Consider the following 16,468-nt stretch of genomic DNA (forward strand, 5'->3'; position numbering starts at 1 on the left):
ATAAAATTATCTTATATGTACCAATTTGAGATTTTTCGTGATAGTAACCATTCTCTTTTCCATTTTCTTCCGTCTTTTCTGTTCTATAAGCCGAAAGAGTCTGATACTCAATATATTCACTTTAACATTGTAGCAGATCCTGGGGAGTATATGACTGGGGAATCTCTTATCAGATTTTGCGGGACAATCTTCAATCTGGTTTGTCAATGTGAACTTTGTGTTGGAATAAAAGGCTAAAATTAAATTTCATTGAAGTACACGCGGGAATAAAGGTTATGACCTGCTGGCATGGGCTACGAGGGTAGAAGTATCAGCTAATAAACAGAGGCCCCAAGACTGCAGAGGAGAGAGTAGAGGATGAGTAGGGGCAAAAATATGTTCGCAGGAAATGCACGACCACAGCAGCATCCATTTTATTAACAACTTCCTAAAAGCACTTATGTCTGTACTTAATATTACCCAGCCATCTTGTGGTGGGGAAGAACTGTTCTTTCGTATCATTTAGAGGGGAGTTCGTGATGATACATACTTGACAAAGTTGATTGGAAGGTATTAGAGTCGGAAGACGCGGATCAATTTCATGTCTTACAAGGATTTTATGCTTCAAATTTAATGCACAAAAGTACTATTGAACATTAACATCTGCTAAAGAACCATGAAAAAACCAGCTTTGACTATTAAAAATCTATACTGATGCTCTTACTCTGACTCCAATTTTATTTTTGATAATGAAACATGACAACTAATTACATAACATGGCAAACTACAAGTGATAAAACAACAATGGTATCGTCCATTTGACTATGTAAATCTCATTTTCATGGATGCTGCAGCGTGAATTCAGAGAGAGGAATGAAGTCTCTCGCGGTCTGTTATGACATGGCCCCTGGTGATATCCTTTATGGTGGGACATCCAGATAGTGCCATTGTAAGCTCGAGCTCATCCTTCAGCATCTCAGTGATGCTTCTAACTCCAGTTTCCCCTTTTGCCGCCAACCCATATACTACAGGCCTTCCTATCTGTAGTAAGAAGACCACTATTTAAGAGAATGTCAACATTTGCCCTAGGGCACTTGTTCATTTGTGATTCAGGTGTTTTGGTAATGTGAAAAGATAGTTTATACTAACTTGGCACGATATTATCACGTAAATACCAGGGTTTGTTACGATACCCCTTACTAATATAACACATAGTCCACATCGGGAAATATCAGGAATGTGCCAAACTAATTATAAAAGATTGTACCAGTACTGCTTGTGCCCCAAGGGCCAATGCTTTCAAAACATCTGTTCCTCGCCGCACTCCTCCATCAACAAAAACAGGGACTTTCCCTTTGACTGCATGAACAACCTACAAACGAAGGTTTAAAAAGTCATGACCAAAATGCTGTTTGATATAGATGACTTGCTGCAGCACAAGCTTTCATGCATTTGTAAAAATAGAGGGATACAGAATGCCATGTGCTTTATTTTCAGGAGGCAAAACCAGGTGCATTTACTCTTATCCAGTGTTTACAAATGCTCCAAAATTCTAGAATCTATTATTAAACCTGCCGGACAAAGGAGTTAGTAAAAGTAGGCACCTCTTCCAGAACTGATATCGTGGCTGGACTATAATCTAGCTGTCGAGCTCCATGATTTGAGACAATTATCCCAGCAGCACCTGCTTCCACTGCCTTAATCGCTGCCAATGAGGGCATACAAGCTTGTCGAGTATGCAACAACCAATAGTAGTAACAACAGATACAGTATACTGAGAAGCAATATGAAATTCCAATAGATGAATAAGATGCTTCAATCCAATATCAGAGAACACAAGGTCTTAATAGCAGCGATGACAAAATGAAGACAGACAATATCCCATTACCATTAAAATTCCTAACTCATACGACTTCCCCAACAGAATGACTATGGTGTTTGAACTACCAAACTAATTGAAGCATAATGTTGTTTCCTTTCAAGATGAACTGAAGAATCTTCAAAGTTTAATGCTAGAGGTCACACTCTACAAACTAGATATACAATCAAACCCCGAGTTATCACAAAATTCTCCTTTGCTGAACGGATTTTTTTCAGTTCTACATTAAGCCTCAAACTGGTTTTCACACTATCCTGACCTTCAATGTCAATTTAATCGTGTACCCAACTGTTCGCTATGGTGTCGATGTATTGTATATTACTGATGGAACTGTTTATACAGTGATGAACTGGCAACGACATGGTGCTCACTATAGACCTCATCTAAAATAAAACAACAACACGCACACGAATCTGCTCTATTGAAAAAACCTAATGAATTCCATCAAATCTAGCACAAATCAGAATGCAAAAATATATTTTGGCACAGGTGACGAGTTCTCAAGCCGTCATTCTTGACTTTCATTTTATTTTCCTTGTAAATGCAATGATCCCTTTGCTCATGTATGCATATGTGGTTAAAATTTTTATCTATCAAAAGAATCAGTGCCAAATTAGATCAAAACAGACGGTCTTGTCAGTTGCTACTTATGGCCACGCTACCTGAAAATTGGTTGACAGATTGATTTAAAGCAATTAATGAAGTTCAAGGTAATATCTTCTAAACTCTGGGATAAAATTAAAAGGATCCTTAAAGTACAAATTTTTCCAGGTCTTAAGCCATCTTAAAATAAGACTTCTCGCTTAAGCTAGTGTTTTCAAAACCAAACCAAAAGGTTTTTAGTCACAGATTTTAGCCGATATCAATTAGTTCAACCTGGCATGGGACAGCAATTGGGCTCAATCTCTAATCTAGTTCTGGAACACTGGTCCAAGCAATGAATATGCTAAGTAAGCTATATTTCAAATTAAGACACAAAACAGTCTTCAGACGAATCCTCAACTGCTTTTCTATTAGAATACAATCCTAGATCTTACCATCTTCGTGTGTAAGAACTCCCTTGATCAGAATCGGCAATTTGGTAATTGATCTCAACCATCCAATGTCCTGCAGCATTGTAATTTAGTAACGTGACAACCAAGATACCAAATAAAGCAAACAGAGACATTATAAAGATCCAGTTATCATTCGTAGATCATGATGACAATCGAAAATTGAATGAAAAAAGTCACCGTAAGATAGCTATCAAAACTATTTCCACACTGGATGACACTACCTCACACATCTCATTCATTCAGAAAACACGATTCTTTTGATGAAACATCACCCAGAAAAAATTTCAAGGATTAATTACAAAGTAATTTAAGATGGTATGGAGGTTCACCTTCCAAGTCAAAGAAGCATCCAAAGTTGAATCAGCAAAAGCTTGTACGTTTGAACCCTCATCCTGCAAATTGCAGCGGAGGCAAAGGAAAAAGGGAGCGAGAGTGAGAGAGATGTTATGCCAAATTTCTGCAATTAACAAACTATAAAAATTTGAGTCATCTCTATAAGGTTATTTAGGCAGCGAAAATGTTTTCAATGGTCAAGTATTGACCATACATTTTCTGTTGCCTCACGTTATCCAAACCCTTTGTTTCTTGTTTCTTCACCTCAAGATACAACGGCAAAATTATGTTCTCTAAGCAAATGAACTATAAAAAAAACTCCTCCAGACACAGATATAATCAAACGGAACAGTTATAGAGAAAAGAGAGCCAATGAATACAATACTCTTTGCCCCAAGGGCAAGCTTTGCACAAGAGAAGCACAGAGCTCATTAAATAAATCTCCACTAGGCTGAGCCTAATACCATGATATCCACAAACATCAATGCCACAGTGAGCATTTCTTTTTGTTTTGCTACCTTGCTAATGTCAAAGAGAGTTACAAACCCTGAAAAAATAGAGCAGCATATAACAGGGTACACAGATAATGACGAAAACAGCCTCCATGCCCATCAAAGGAGATTGGTCAATGAGATATTAGTAACATAGATATATCCCCATGCATGAATCTCCATTGAATAGGTAAAATTATATTGCTATCGACAGATCCTCAAATAGGAAAGAAATCAGTCACTCACAGAGACAACTTGAGTTGAGAGTAGACCTTCAAAATTCTTCAACTGAGGCGCTACCATTCTGTCATAGAGAGAGAGAGAGAGAGAGAGAGAGAGAGAGAGAGAGAGTTAACTGTACCCGAACTTTGTTTTATGACCATGATATCCATGCCCCAACGGGGGTGGGGGAGCAAGAGAGGGAGAGGAAAGCATTTTACTTGTTCTTTATGTCTGCCTCCCTTCTGCCAAGTCTGGGAACATCGACAGTAAGAACAATTGCTTTGTATCCACTTCTTTCAGCTCTTTGTACAAGCTGAGCTGTAATATCCCGTCTCTTGTATACCTGCATAAGAGATGCACTCATTATGGAGATGAAATCTTAATGGAGAATGTACAAAGCCAAGAAAACTGGAGATTCTTAATCAAATAGATGCTTACATATATTTGAAAGAATCGAATGGCATCACAGCTGGACGCGACCTCTTCCACAGTGCACATAGACATATATGAAAGAATCTAGAGTAAAAAGTTGAATTGAGTATGATATAGCAGCAAAATTAAGATAAAAAATATTTGGTAACATATTACCATGATGACATTACATGCAGCAGCTGCTCTTGCGGTAGCAACCTCTCCTGGAAGATGGAAAAATTGCATCACTAAAATCAAAACAAGCAAACGTGTGAAAGAGCTGCTCCAAGAAAATTCAGGTTTCACACCTTCAGGATGTGCTAACTTATGCAAAGCAGTTGGAGCAATCATAATGGGTGCAGCAACGTTATAGCCCAATATAGTAGTCGACAAACTAATTTTGCTCACATCAATGAGGATTCTCGGCCTAAACCTGCCAGAAATACATGTGTTGAGAATTAACAAACAACATAATACGGTTGGTGCAGATTTAATCTGACCAGCATTCATTAGGCATTACGTTATTCTGCAAAATGCTTCCACATTTTCTTTAAGTGTATACTGGTCTTCCGCTCCACCTGCAAAAAAATCATAGTACATTTTCGGAAGGGCTTGCCTAGCCAATTCTTGATACTCATTCACGTTGACAGGATCCCCGGCCATGTTTCCTGAATGAAAATATAAAGTGTTATTAACTCAACAGCTTAACAATTTCTCCTACATGTGACTCCGCGAAGTTTGATTGTCAACAAAAAGGTGACCACAACAATAGCCCTACAAATACTCTTCCCTTCATATATGGTCCTAGAATCAAGATGCAACTTATAAACAAATACCGACGTAACTAGCAAAATCATATCATCTCACTTCAAAGTATGTCACTAGTCCATTGCATACCCTTACTAAGAGCACGCAAAATAACACATCAAGCAAATGAACCTACAAAAGATCTAAAACAATTTACCATAAACTAACAGCATATCTGCAACTTGAATGTGCCTGCACGAATTCACACTAAATCTAAACAGAAGAGCGAAAAGTATGGAATGGCGATCGTAATGCACCCACATCCTCGCCGTATCTACAGCTATAACTACAGCACGCCAACATATCAAAACGCAATCAACATCAAAACCACACGCGGCTCATAAATTTAGAACAGAATCACGTCCTTGTCATATTCTGCCAGTAATCAACCCAAAGTCATTTCGCACATGGCACCATACTTCATCAACACGCTCGCCGTTCCTCTAAAGCTCGGGTGACTCATGAAGTCACACATAGCCGAACCTTGAACCTATCAGCACGCTACGACGATCTCGAGAACGAGTCGGCGCAACCATTTCAGGATCTTGCGCTAGCCCAACCACCCACATGAACCTTTATCACAAACTCCCACATGACGACGGGTCTATGAATTTTTCGCCAGTCATGACCGCATGCGCACCAAAAAAAAAAAAAATGCGATCTTTCCGCATCGCAGACGCTACGGATGCTCAAGAAAGTACAGAGCAGACGAGTCACTCTACGCACTCGAATCAAAGAAGAGAGAGACGATCGAAATGGCACGATGTTTCGCAGGATAAGTAAGATCGAACCTTGGGTTTTTTCACACGATCGGCGCAAAATCTCTGGTTCAAGGAAGAAACTCGATTTAGGACAGTGAGGAGTTGAGCGATACGAGGAAGTTGACTCTCTTCAGTATATATTATAATGAAGCTATGGATGAGGATAATTCATGCACGTCCCATTCCATATTTAAAATCATTTCTTATGTTTATTCTTCCTTCTTTTTTTCAATTTTATTAAAAGACGAAAACGTCCCTTCCAAATAACATGTTTTTTCATGGAAGCCAGTTCTTCCGCACCCGTTACATTCCCTTGGTATTTATCCTCTTCTGAACTTATTTCCAACATTACATTCTGAGCAAGCACTAATCATGTATTAGAATAAAGAAAGATTAGTTTTATCTGCAAATTGTATACTTTACTTCCCTAGATTATTTTCATGGTTGTGAATTTTTCGACTTCCATTTTTGGTACAAATTTACGAGAATTTACTCAAAGACTGAATATTTTGGTTGATGTTTGCATTATCCACGATTTATTCATCTTTGATTGTATTGTTTTTTGTTGTACAGTCACTATGGAAAGATAATATTATTTTCTGCTTAAATGTATCTATTGATGATCAAAGTACGAATGGTGAAAATAGCAATCGATCATCTCAACAAGTTCATTTGAAACTTTACTGGGTAATTTTCTAACACGAGAGGATCTTTTGAGAAGTGTGCGGACGTATCTTCTTGTTTAAGGTTATTTTGTTTCTATAAAAAGTTCAAAGAGAGACAAATATGTTCTTCTTAGTTGTGATATGAAAGGTAATTATCATGATGGACATAATATTCCTACTGCAAGTCAGAAGAAAGACCGAGTCTCCTTTGATTGATTGGCCTTTTAGAGTGTTTTGCTATAAAAAGAAGAACGGATCATGATCACTCAAAATATTGAATGCATCACACGATAAATAATTAAAAATTAAATTATTACATTCACCAAATAAAATGAAAGTTGAGCGGTTAAAATACATGAACTACAACATAATGAAGCATATTAAAATTATAATTGTAAATGATTTTTTTCACTCTTACTTATGCTTAAGTTGTTTTTTGAGTAATAGTTTCTCAGTACAAAAAAAAAAAAAAGAAATAGACAACTCATTAACTTAGTTTTTTTTTGTTGTAAACACAATAATTAGTTAGCGGGAAAAGTGCCAAAAAAGTCTTAAATCTTTTACATTAGTGCCAATTCAGTCCTAAACCTTTTTTTGGTGACAATTCAGTCCTAAACCTTTTGCATTGGTGCCAATTTAGTCCTAAACCTTTTTTTGGTGTCAATTAAGTCCTAAACCTTTAAAATTGGTGCCAATTCAGTCCTAAACCTTTTGTTTTTGTGCCAATTTAGTCCTTCTGGCCAATTTAGACCGGAATTTGCCTAGGTGGACGCATGCCGGCCGGTCACCGGCGCCGACGTGGACAACTTTAATATTTTTTAAATATTTTTTTGAATTTTTCTTTTTTTTCCACTTTTTTTTTTGGTTGACTTCCTCCTTCCTCTGGCCGGTCGCCGGTCCGGCGACCGGCCAGAGGCCAGAGGCCGGCGAGCTCGAGCTCGCCGGCCACTGGCGAGGACGGCCTCGCCATGGTCGGGCGAGGCTCGTCCTCGCCGGACTGGCGACCGGCCAGAGGAAGGAGGAAGACAACAAAAAAAAAAAGTGGAAAAAAAAAGAAAAAAAAAGGAAAAAAATAAAAATTCAAAAAAATATTTAAAAAATATTAAAGTTGTCCACGTCGGCGCCACGTCGGCGCCGGTGACCGGCCGCCGGCCGGCAGGCGTCCACGTAGGCAAATTCCGGTCTAAATTGGCCGGAAGGACTAAATTGGCACAAAAACAAAAGGTTTAGGACTGAATTGACACCAATTTAAAAATTTTAGGACTTAATTGGCACCAAAAAAAGGTTTATGACTAAATTGGCATCAATGCAAAAGGTTTAGGACTGAATTGGCACAAAAAAAAGGTTTAGGACTGAATTGGCACTAATGCAAAAGGTTTATGACTTTTTTGGCACTTTTCCCATTAGTTAGCTATCTACCAAATAAACTATTTTTGGGAAAAGAGGTACACTAATTTTGTTATAAATGGAGAAAGAAAAGGAAAAAACCAAAAATTAAAAAAATTAAAAGAAGGCAAGCAATAATCTTAAATAAAAAAAATGGGCCCCTTATTTAATTTAATAAATGTTGTTTAAGAGGAGTACGAATATTTTCGTTTTAGTAAAATTGAAATAAAAGAAAACGAAGAAAAAAAAGTAAGAAATAATTTTTAATCAAGAGTGAGACCCGTGAGAGATAATGTAGTCAAATCAATGTAAAAGTGGATGTCATAAGCTAATAAGGGGTGCAAATAGTCATAAGGAAAGCCTATATTAGTTCGTATCAATATACAATTATGGATATACAATATGTTGTGAATCAGTTAAACAAGTTAAACTATATTTCTCTATCAAATTTATGACTCAATCTATTATAGACGTGATTCATCATGGAGCGCATCGATCGCAATCTTACACGATATTATCGATAGTAGGTCTCATGTTGATCTTCCATAATCAAATTTGTACAGTACTATTTACTGTGAATAGAGTATTCGAACTTGAAGCAAAAGAAAGTGAAATAATGCATTATTCGCGTTGTTCAAATTCTCTTCGCCAACTTGACGTATTGATCCATGACATTCAGTTTTTTGGCCAACGTGCTTCTTAGCCATATGCTGTTATGGAATTTTGCGAATTTAAGATTGCAGAGAGGTCTTTAACTCTACGCCAAATATATCTGTTTACGTAGCTAGATCCGTCAAAGACTGCTTACTAGCTCCATCGTGGAGAAGCTCCATCACCATAATCCCACCGGAGGTGCTGGAGATCTAAAATCTCACCCATCGGAGTGAAAAGTCCTTGGACCACCATCACAAACAAGTTCAAACTCAGGAGTCACGACATTGTAAGAATAGGAACCTGCATCATAAGTCCATTACCATTTGTGGTTGGTGCGGCGTAAAACTATCAAAATGGATCATAAACTCATTTCTTAAACCATATATCAATCAATGGGTCGTAAATGGGTGTAAACATAATATGAGTGTTAAATGGATCGTAAATGGGTTTATAACTTATCTAAACTCGACTCATTTCTCTCACCCTCATTTAATCTCGTGCTCCCTCATTCTGCACTCTCATCTCAGTTTGGGTGTGAATCTTCCTAGATTGAATTAAATATGAAAGTGTTTTAGTAATATAAGTCGAGTCAAGTATGAGTCATTTGATTTGAATGAATCAAAACGGGTTAAATAAATCTATTTAGATTTGACCATTTTCGATCCGACCTAACCCACTCATTCGACAACTCATTGGCTTTACGTGAGGTAATAGCGGTGTGACAATTATCAAGAAGTCCAAAAAGGTGTTTTTGGTCTGTCTTGGTAGTTATTCTCGAGGCCTTTTCATTTTGGTGTGTTGACTTTTCAATCTATCATCAATAATGGAAACACATACAGGAGTGGTTAAGACTCGAGCCAATGCCCTCTTTTTCCTCGAGAGGGGCGTCCGGTGTTACTCTGGGTTTAATGTGTTGAATGTAGTAATTCGTGGACAGTGACATGGAGCTCGATTGCATCAGGGATTGGTTTAGCTGCGGGCCAATTAGGAGCATCAATGCTGCAAGTGGTCCGTCATCAGCTGTTATTTGGTCTGAATCTTCACCGATTTCCACACTTACAGCTGCAGGCAATAACAATGTATCCCTCTTGTTGGATCGGCTAATCGGCTCGCCACTGCAAACCCGGAATAAGATGTCGCGCTACCTTGTACAAGCTAGAGCACTGAAATGATCCTGCTTATTATGCCGTAGTCAAGTATATTTTCCATCACCAATGGTATAATAAATATGAGGTCGAGTCAGATAACCAGCTTTTCGAATCTTTATCCTTGCATAAGATGAATCCACTAGAACATACGGAACCCAAATGCTTTCTATCATCCAGAATCTTTCTCCAAGCAAGTATCTGCTGGTGGGATCATCCGTTTGTGGAAGACTCTGGGCTGTACAAAATAGATCACTGCGGCCAATGGCCTGGGATGTTTACAACTTAACCCCGGACTTTGTTTGCACCATCATCCTCCAACTGAGTTTACGTAGCAAACACGGCCATGGTTTTAGAGCTAGTGATTAGAGGGAGATGAACTTCACTCATTTCATTTTCTTTATCTGGGTTCCAATTTTGGCTCTGGGAAAATGTATATGACTTGGAACCTCTTACCAGATTCTGCGGGACAATGTATAATCTGGTTTGTCAATGTTCTTGAACCTTGTGTTGGAATAAAAGGCTAAAATTAAATTTCATTGGAGTACATGCAGGAATAATCGCTATTACCTGCTGGCTTGGGCTACGAGGGTAGAAGTAGCAGCTAATAAACAGAGAGTCCCCAAGGCTGCAGGAGGATAGTAGAGGATGACTAGGGGCAAAAATGTGCTCTCAGGACTTGCACAAACACAGGAGCATCCAATCCATTAATCACTTCCGAAAAGCACTCATGTCTGTAATTAATTTTACCCAGCCTTCTGCTGGTGGGAAGCACTGTTCTTTCGCATCATTTAGAGGGGCATTCGTGATGATACTGACTTGACAAAGTTGATTGGAAGGTAGTAGAATCAAAAGAGGCAGATCAATTACATGTCTTACAAGGATTTTATGCTTCAAATTTGATGCTCAAAAGTACTATTTGACATTAACATCTACTGATGAACCAAGAAAAAACCAGCTTTGACTATCACAAATCTATACTGATGCTCTGACTCTGACTCCAATTTTATTTTTGATCATGAAACATGACAACTATTTACATAACATCGCAAACTACAAGCGATAATACAACAAGGGTATTGTTTATTTACCTATGTGAATCTTATCTTCATGGATGCTGCAGCGCGAATTTAGAGAGAGGAACGAAGTCTCTCACGATCTGTTATCACATGGCCCCTGGTGATATCCTTTATGGTGGGACATCCAGATAGTGCCATCGTAAGCTCGAGCTCATCCTTCAGCATCTCAGTGACCCTTCTAACTCCAGTTTCCCCTTTTGCCGCCAACCCATATACTACAGGCCTTCCTATTTGTAGCAAGAAGACTGCTATTAAGAGAATGTCAACATTTGTCCTAGGGCACTTGTTCATTTGTGATTCAGGTGATTTGGTAATGCGAAAAGATAGCTTCTACTAACTTGGCACGATATTATTTCGCAAATGCCTCAAGGGTTTGTTACAATACCCCTTACTAATATAGCAGATAGTCCACATCGAGAAATATCAGGAATGTGCCAAACTAATTAAAAGATTGTACCAGAACTGCTTGTGCCCCGAGGGCCAATGCCTTGAAAATATCTGTTCCTCGCCGCACTCCTCCATCAACAAAAACAGGGACTTTCCCTTTGACTGCATGAACAATCTACAAACGAAGGTTTAAAAACAGTCATGACCAAAATGCTGTTTGATATAGATGACTTGCTGCAGCACAAGCTTTCATGCATTTGTAAAAATAGAGGGAAACAGAATGCCACTGGGCTTTATATTCAGGAATCAAAACAGGGTGCATTTACTCTTATCCAGTGTTTACAAATGCTCCAAATTCTAGACTCTATTATTAAACCTGCCGGACAAAGGAGTCGGTAAAAATACGCACCTCTTCCAGAACTGATATCGTGGCTGGACTATAATCAAGCTGTCGAGCTCCATGATTCGAGACAATTATCCCTGCTGCACCTGCTTCCACTGCCTTAATTGCTGCCAATGAGGGCATACAAGCTTGTTAATCAGGTTGTCGAGTATGCAACAACCAATAGTAGTAACAACAGATACAGTATACTGAGAAGCAATATGAAATGTCAATAGATGAATAAGATGCTTCAATCCAATATCAGAGAACACAAGGTCTTGATAGCAGCGATGACAAAATTAAGACAAAATATCCCATTACCATCAAAATTCCTTACTCATACGACTTCCCCAACAGAATAACTATGGTGTTTGAACTACCAAACTGAGGCATAATGTTGTTTCCTTTCAAGATGAACCGAAGAATCTTCAAAGTTTAATGCTAGAGGTTCACACTCTACAAACTAGATATACAATCAAACCCTAAGTTATCACAAAATTCTCCTGCGCTTGACGGATTTTTTTCAGTTCTACATTAAGCCTCAAACTGCTTGTCACGCTATCCTGACCTTCAATGTTAATTAAATCATACCAAACTGTTCGCTATGGTGTCAATGTATTGTATAATACTGATGGAACTGTTTATACGGTGATGAACTGGCAATGACGTGGTGCTCACTATAGACCTCATATAAAATAAAACAACAGCACAGACACGATTCTGCACTAATATAAAACCCGAAACAATTCCATCAAATCTAGCACAAATGAGAATGCAAAAATAGATTATGGCACAGTTGACAAGTTCTCAAGCCGTCATTCTTGACTTTCCTTTTAAATACAATGATCCCTTTGGTCATGTGTGCAAATGTGGTTAAACTTTTTATTTATTAAAAGAATCGATGCCAAATTAGCTCAAAGACAGATGGCCTTGTCAGTTGCTATTTATGGCCACGCTACCTGAAAATTGGTTGACAGATTGATTTGAAGCAGATAATGAAGTTCAAGGCAATATCTTCTCAACTCTGGGATAAAATAATAAGGATCCTTGAAGTACAGATTTTTCCAGGTCATAAGCCATCTTAAAATAAAACTTCTCGTTTAAGCTAGCCTTTTTAAAACCAAACCAGAAGGTTTTAGCCACATTTTTTTGCCGTTTTTGATTATTTAAATTTGGTATGGGACAGCAATTCGGCTCAATCTCTGATCTAGTTCTGGAACACTGGTCCAAGCAATGAATATGCTAAGTAAGCAATGGTTCAAATTAATGCACAAAGCGGTCTTCAGATGAATCCTCAACTGCTTTTCTTTTAGAATACAATCCAAGATCTTACCATCTTCGTGTGTAAGAACTCCCTTGATCAGAATCGGCAATTTTGTAATTGATCTCAACCATCCAATGTCCTGAAGAAATGTAATCTAGTTACGCGACAACCAAGATACCAAATAAAGCAAATAGAGACATTATAAAGATCCAGTCATCATTCATAGGTCATGATGACAAGCGAAAATTGAATGAAAAAATTCATCGTAAGATGGCTATCAAAACTATTTCTACACTAGATGACACGACCTCACACATCTCATTCATTCAGAAAACGCGATTCTTTTGTTGAAACATTGCCCAGAAAAAATTTCAAGGATTAATTACAAAGTAATTTATGATGGTATGAGGGTTCACCTTCCAACTCAAAGAAGCATCCAAAGTTGAATCAGCATAAGCTTTGAAGTTTGAACCCTCATCCTGCAAATTGCAGTGGAGGCAAAGGAAAAGGGGAGCGTGAGTCAGGGAGATGTTATGCCCAATTTCTGCATTTAACAAACTATAAAAATTTGACATATCTCTCTAGAGGTTATTTAGGCAGCAAAAACGTCTTCATTGGTCAAGTATTGACCATACATTTTCTTTGGCCTGACGTTATCCGAACCCTTTGTTTCTTCACCCCAAGATACAACGGTATAAAATTGTGTTCTCCAAGCAAATGAACTATAAAAAAACTACTCCAGACACAGATATAATCAAACGGAACAGTAATAAAGAAAAGAGCGCCAACGAATACAATACTCTTTGCCCTAAGGGCAGCTCTGCATCAGAAAAGGACAGAGCTCATGGAATGAATCTCCACTGGGCTGAGCCTAATACCATGATATCCCCAAAGATCGATGCCATAATGAGCATTTCTTTCTGTTTTGCTACCTTGCTAATGTCAAAGAGAGTTACAGACTCCAAAAAGATAGAGCAGCATATAGCAGGGTACAAAGATAATGACGAAAACAGCGTCCATGCCATCAAAGGAGATTGGTCGATGAGATATTAGGAACATAGATATCTCCTCACGCATGCATCTCCATTGAATAGGTAAAAATATATTGCTATTGTCAGATCCTCAAATACAAAAGAAATCATTCACTCACAGAGACAACTTGAGTTGAGAATAGACCTTCAAAATTCTTCAACTGAGGCGCTATCATTCTGTCATAGAGAGAGACAGAGAGAGAGAGAGTTTAACTATACCCGAACTTTGTTTTATGACCATGATATCCCTGCCCCAAGAGGGGTGGGGGAGCGAGAGAGGGAGAGGAAAGCATTTTACTTGTTCTTTATGTCTGCCTCCCTTCTGCCAAGTCTGGGAACATCGACAGTAAGAACAAGAGCTTTGTATCCACTTCTTTCAGCTCTTTGTACTAGCTGAGCCGTAATATCCCGTCTCTTGTATACCTACATAAGGAGATGCATTGATTAATGAGATGAAATCTTAATGGAGAATGTACAAAGCCAAGAAAACTGGAGATTCTTAATGAAGTGGATGCTTACATATAATTGAAAGAATCGAATGGCATCACAGCTGGACGCAACCTCTTCCACAGTGCACATAGACGAATATGAAAGAATCTGGAGTAAAAAGGGGAATTGAGTATGTTATAGCAGCAAATTTTGATATAAAAAATATTTGGTAATCTATTACCATGATGACATTAGATGCAGCAGCTGCTCTTGCGGTGGCAACCTCTCCTAAAAGATGAAAAATTGCATCATTAAAATCAAAACGAGGAAACCTGTGAAAGAGTTCCTCCAAGAAAATTCAGGTTTCACACCTTCAGGATGTGCTAACTTATGCATAGCAGTTGGAGCAATCATAATGGGGGCAGAAACGTGATAGCCCAATATAGTAGTCGACAAACTAATTTTGCTCACATCTATGAGGATTCTCGGCCTAAACCTGCCAGAAATACAAGAAATTATATCTTCAACTAAAACATTCACTGTGTTGAGAACTAACACACAACATAATATGGCTGCTGCAGATTTTAATCTGACCAGCATTCATTAGGCATTACATTATTCTGCGAAATGCTTCCACATTCTCTTTAAGTGTATACTGGTCTTCCGCTCCCCCCGCATAAAAATCATAGTACATTTTTGGAAGGGCTTGCCTAGCCAATTCTTGATACTCATTCACGTTGACAGGATCCTCGGCCATGTTTCCTGAGTGAAAATATTAAGTGTGACTAACTCAACAGCTTAACAATTTCTCCTACGTGTGACTACACGAATTTTGATTGTCGACAACAAGGTGACCTCAACAATAGTACTACAAATGATCTTCCCTTCATATATGGTCCTGGAATCAAGATGCAACTTATTAACAAATACCGACGTAAGTAGCAAATTCATATCATCTTACTTCAAAGTACGTCGCTAGTCCATTGCATACCCTTACTGTGAACTAACGGCATATCTGCAACTTAACGGTGCCCACACGAATTCATACTAAATCTAAACGGAAGAACGAAAAATATGGAATGGCGATCGTAAATTTAGAACAGAATCAAGTCCTTGTCATATTCTGCCAGCAATCAACCCAAGTCATTTCGCACATGGCACCATACTTCATCAACATGCTTGCCGTTCCTCTGAAGCTCGGGTGACTCGTAAAGTCACACATAGCTGAACCTGAACCTATCAGCACGCTACGACGATCTCGAGAACGAGTCAGCCCAACCATTTCAGTATCCTGCGCTAGCCCAACCACCCACATAAACCTTTACCACAAACAACTACATGACGACGGGTCAATGAATTTTCGCCAGTCATGACTGCATGCGCACAATAAAAAAAAATCTTTCTGCATCGCAGACGCTACGGATGATCAAAAAAGTGGCAGAGCAGAGGAGTTACTCTGCGCACTCGAATCAAAGGAGAGAGACGATCAAAATGGCACGACGTTTCGCAGGAGAAGCAAGAACGAACCTCGGGTATTTCACACGATCGGAGCAAAATCTCGGGTTGAAGGACGAAACTCGATGTGGGACAGTAGACTCAGACTGGACTCTCTTCAAAAGAATGATAACGAATGCTACGAAAGACGATGACTCATATGCCTGGGTCACTGTCGAGGATTACCACCAATTAGTGATTACTAGTGACCTCGTCCAATTAAAGAAGAGCTGCCCATTATCGTTGTCTTTTTTCTAATATTTTTTTTTATCGCGCCTTTTTCCACTTCCTCTTTTAATAATACACTTCTATTATAATATTTTAGCTATTTTATCCTTTGTGGGTATCGCATTTTCGGCATCCGTAGATTAAAATGTGGTGCCCTTAGGATATCCTTTTAAAATTATAGTGTAAACCTATATAATTTCGTGTTGAGTAAAAAAAAATTAAAGAGGAATTTATTACAAGTACGCAGACATCCGCAGCCTGCACATGTGAAAGAATCGAGCGAAACCAGAAAACCAGTTCCTCCCTCTATCAGAGGCAGGGCCTCGGACAAAGTTACATTCCTAGCGCGCGCATCTCTCTCTCTTTCTTCGTCTCACGCAGGAACA

The 16,468-nt window shown here is 38.6% G+C and overlaps 2 protein-coding genes across 5 annotated transcripts; both read right to left on the bottom strand.

Moving 5' to 3' along the window:
* Window positions 1-669: 669 nt before the first annotated feature.
* LOC130136833 (peroxisomal (S)-2-hydroxyacid oxidase GLO4-like) lies at window positions 670-6,098 on the bottom strand. Of its 4 annotated transcripts, none has more exons than XM_056307219.1 (12): window positions 5,969-6,098; window positions 4,891-5,038; window positions 4,679-4,803; window positions 4,548-4,594; window positions 4,398-4,475; window positions 4,178-4,302; window positions 3,984-4,041; window positions 3,243-3,305; window positions 2,896-2,965; window positions 1,584-1,684; window positions 1,247-1,351; window positions 670-1,020 (listed from the first exon to the last, which is right to left on the bottom strand). In XM_056307219.1, exons 2-12 carry the CDS (start codon window positions 5,031-5,033, stop codon window positions 841-843), a joined length of 1,095 nt encoding a protein of 364 aa, XP_056163194.1. In that variant the 5' UTR covers window positions 5,034-5,038; window positions 5,969-6,098; the 3' UTR covers window positions 670-840. The 4 variants fall into 4 exon arrangements, with proteins under 4 accessions (XP_056163194.1, XP_056163195.1, XP_056163193.1 ...); XM_056307220.1 differs by lacking the exon at window positions 5,969-6,098 and adding an exon at window positions 5,661-5,948; XM_056307218.1 differs by lacking the exon at window positions 5,969-6,098 and adding an exon at window positions 5,597-5,948.
* Window positions 6,099-10,654: 4,556 nt separating this feature from the next.
* LOC115669508 (peroxisomal (S)-2-hydroxyacid oxidase GLO4-like) lies at window positions 10,655-15,666 on the bottom strand. Its single transcript, XM_056307222.1, has 12 exons — window positions 15,527-15,666; window positions 14,975-15,122; window positions 14,732-14,856; window positions 14,602-14,648; window positions 14,451-14,528; window positions 14,230-14,354; window positions 14,051-14,108; window positions 13,317-13,379; window positions 12,970-13,039; window positions 11,664-11,764; window positions 11,324-11,429; window positions 10,655-11,097 (listed from the first exon to the last, which is right to left on the bottom strand). The coding sequence occupies exons 2-12, from the start codon at window positions 15,115-15,117 to the stop codon at window positions 10,919-10,921; spliced, it is 1,095 nt and encodes a 364-aa protein (XP_056163197.1). The 5' UTR covers window positions 15,118-15,122; window positions 15,527-15,666; the 3' UTR covers window positions 10,655-10,918.
* Window positions 15,667-16,468: the final 802 nt, after the last annotated feature.

This window comes from Syzygium oleosum, unplaced genomic scaffold, assembly GCF_021117445.2.
Source record: "Syzygium oleosum isolate NSW1041296 unplaced genomic scaffold, Sole_v2.1 Sole_v2.51, whole genome shotgun sequence".
Lineage (NCBI taxonomy): Eukaryota > Viridiplantae > Streptophyta > Magnoliopsida > Myrtales > Myrtaceae > Syzygium > Syzygium oleosum.